Source organism: Phalaenopsis equestris, unplaced genomic scaffold (genome assembly GCF_001263595.1).
Source record: "Phalaenopsis equestris unplaced genomic scaffold, ASM126359v1 Scaffold196841, whole genome shotgun sequence".
NCBI classification, from domain to species: domain Eukaryota; kingdom Viridiplantae; phylum Streptophyta; class Magnoliopsida; order Asparagales; family Orchidaceae; genus Phalaenopsis; species Phalaenopsis equestris.
Genome location: NW_018216790.1, coordinates 1 through 1,683, shown reverse-complemented (window position 1 = coordinate 1,683; position 1,683 = coordinate 1). Strand labels below are relative to the sequence as shown.

Here is a 1,683-nt window from a genome sequence, read left to right as displayed (position 1 = left end):
AAAAATGCCAACTTCTAGATAATTCAGCACCATTGATATTGGATCATATTTTCATCTCATAAAAAATTTTTAATGGAAGTTATTTTATTGATGCATGATTAGTAATTTTTATTTTCTTAGAAAATGCTCATAAATTAGCTCCTTACCACCTTTTCTGGAAGCATCATTTCTGTATGGCGCCAAGATATGTCCCCTGCATAGCGTTCAAAGATGCAGAAGACCTTAGGAATCAGCACCGGGTAGCCATCGCCATTAGCATAATAGCCGTCCATGTACTCGGCGTTGGACGGACAGTCAATCATCGGCACAAGGGAAGATGATAGTGGCCCGAACCCGTACTCTCCATTGTCGAAGAATGTTTTGAAATACCACTCCTCCGATGGGTCCATATAAGGTACATGCACCTCCGAGACATATCCTTTGTAGAGAACGCTACGATATTTGTTTCTCTCCCCATTCTCGACAGCGACTGAGGCATCGGATATCACCATACCAGCCCGAGTATCAAATCCCACATGGAAAGCCCAGTTTGCCCATCTGTTCCACAAATCCAGTTTAGTTAAAAATATTCTATAGTTGTCTAATTTAAGAGAAAATATTAAGTGTATGTGTGAATGATTATGTGTATTTTTTCCTATTTTAATGTAATGTATTTGAAATTTGTATTGATAAAAAAAAGCCATTTTTTTCTTACTAAGTATAAGTTTAAGAGGGCTGGTGAATGGATACAATAATAATGTATAGTTCATCTAATTTATAAATAAATACTAAATTGTTTATTTAGATGGCTCAGTTTATGTAATATTTATAAATAAAGATTAAAATTGATTATTAAATTATGCAGCCAACTTTAGCTGCCAGCCTGCCAGGTGCCAACCGATGGAATAAACCTTTGGTTGTTTTGCTCTGTTTGAAGAACGAGAGATGGAGCTGGTTTAATGACCTGACTATGTTGCCATTGATTATAAAGCCCTTCCCCTCCGGCTGCGCCACCACCACCTGCTTCCCTCTTGGCCCATAGGGTGGCATCTGCCTCGAAGCCCTGTAGTCCGTCCCAGACGCCGCCGGCACCTGAACAATGAAACGGTCCTTGTACTCCATAATTTCCATGGCTTCCAAATCAGCCAACATTGTTATCCCCTCGAGAGGCCTCATATAAATATTAGGCGTTTCGCCAGCCACAAAGCACTGCAGCTTGATCAGTCTCCGCCCTTCCTTCTTGCCGTACCACCCAATGGTGAATGTGCTGCAGATGATGTCGCTTAGCTCAACCCCTCTCCTTTTCACAGACTCCACAAAGGGAGTGTAGTTGAAGGGTAGCAATAACACAGCATCCTGCTCCTCCATGTTAAGCAGTGGGTAGCCATTTCCCAAGCGCACGTGCTGCGACGCGATACAGTTGTTGGCGATGTCGATGTAGAGCTCATGGGTTTGGCCGCCGGAGCGCAGTATTACGAATGCCTGGCGAGGAAGGATGGGGTGGGCGGCAGGCCTGGACTTCCATGAGAGGAAGGTTGCTTTGTCGGGTTCTTCCAGACCGACGTAGTGGAAGCCCGTGCTTGAATTCATGGAGGAGCCGAGCGGAGAGGATTTGATGATGCTGCGGATGGCGGAGATTTCAGAGGGCGTGAGTGGATCAAGCGGGTGCGGATGACCCAATGATAGGCAGAGCAAGCTGAGAAG

At 44.4% G+C, this 1,683-nt stretch overlaps 1 protein-coding gene across 1 annotated transcript; it reads right to left on the bottom strand.

The window, feature by feature from the left end:
- Positions 1-119: 119 nt before the first annotated feature.
- LOC110035221 (primary amine oxidase-like) lies at positions 120-1,680 on the bottom strand (the record flags this gene model as incomplete). Its single annotated transcript, XM_020739453.1, has 2 exons — positions 120-537; positions 944-1,680. Coding segments are annotated over 2 exons (1,140 nt in total), but the record flags the coding sequence as incomplete, so codon positions are not given.
- Positions 1,681-1,683: the final 3 nt, after the last annotated feature.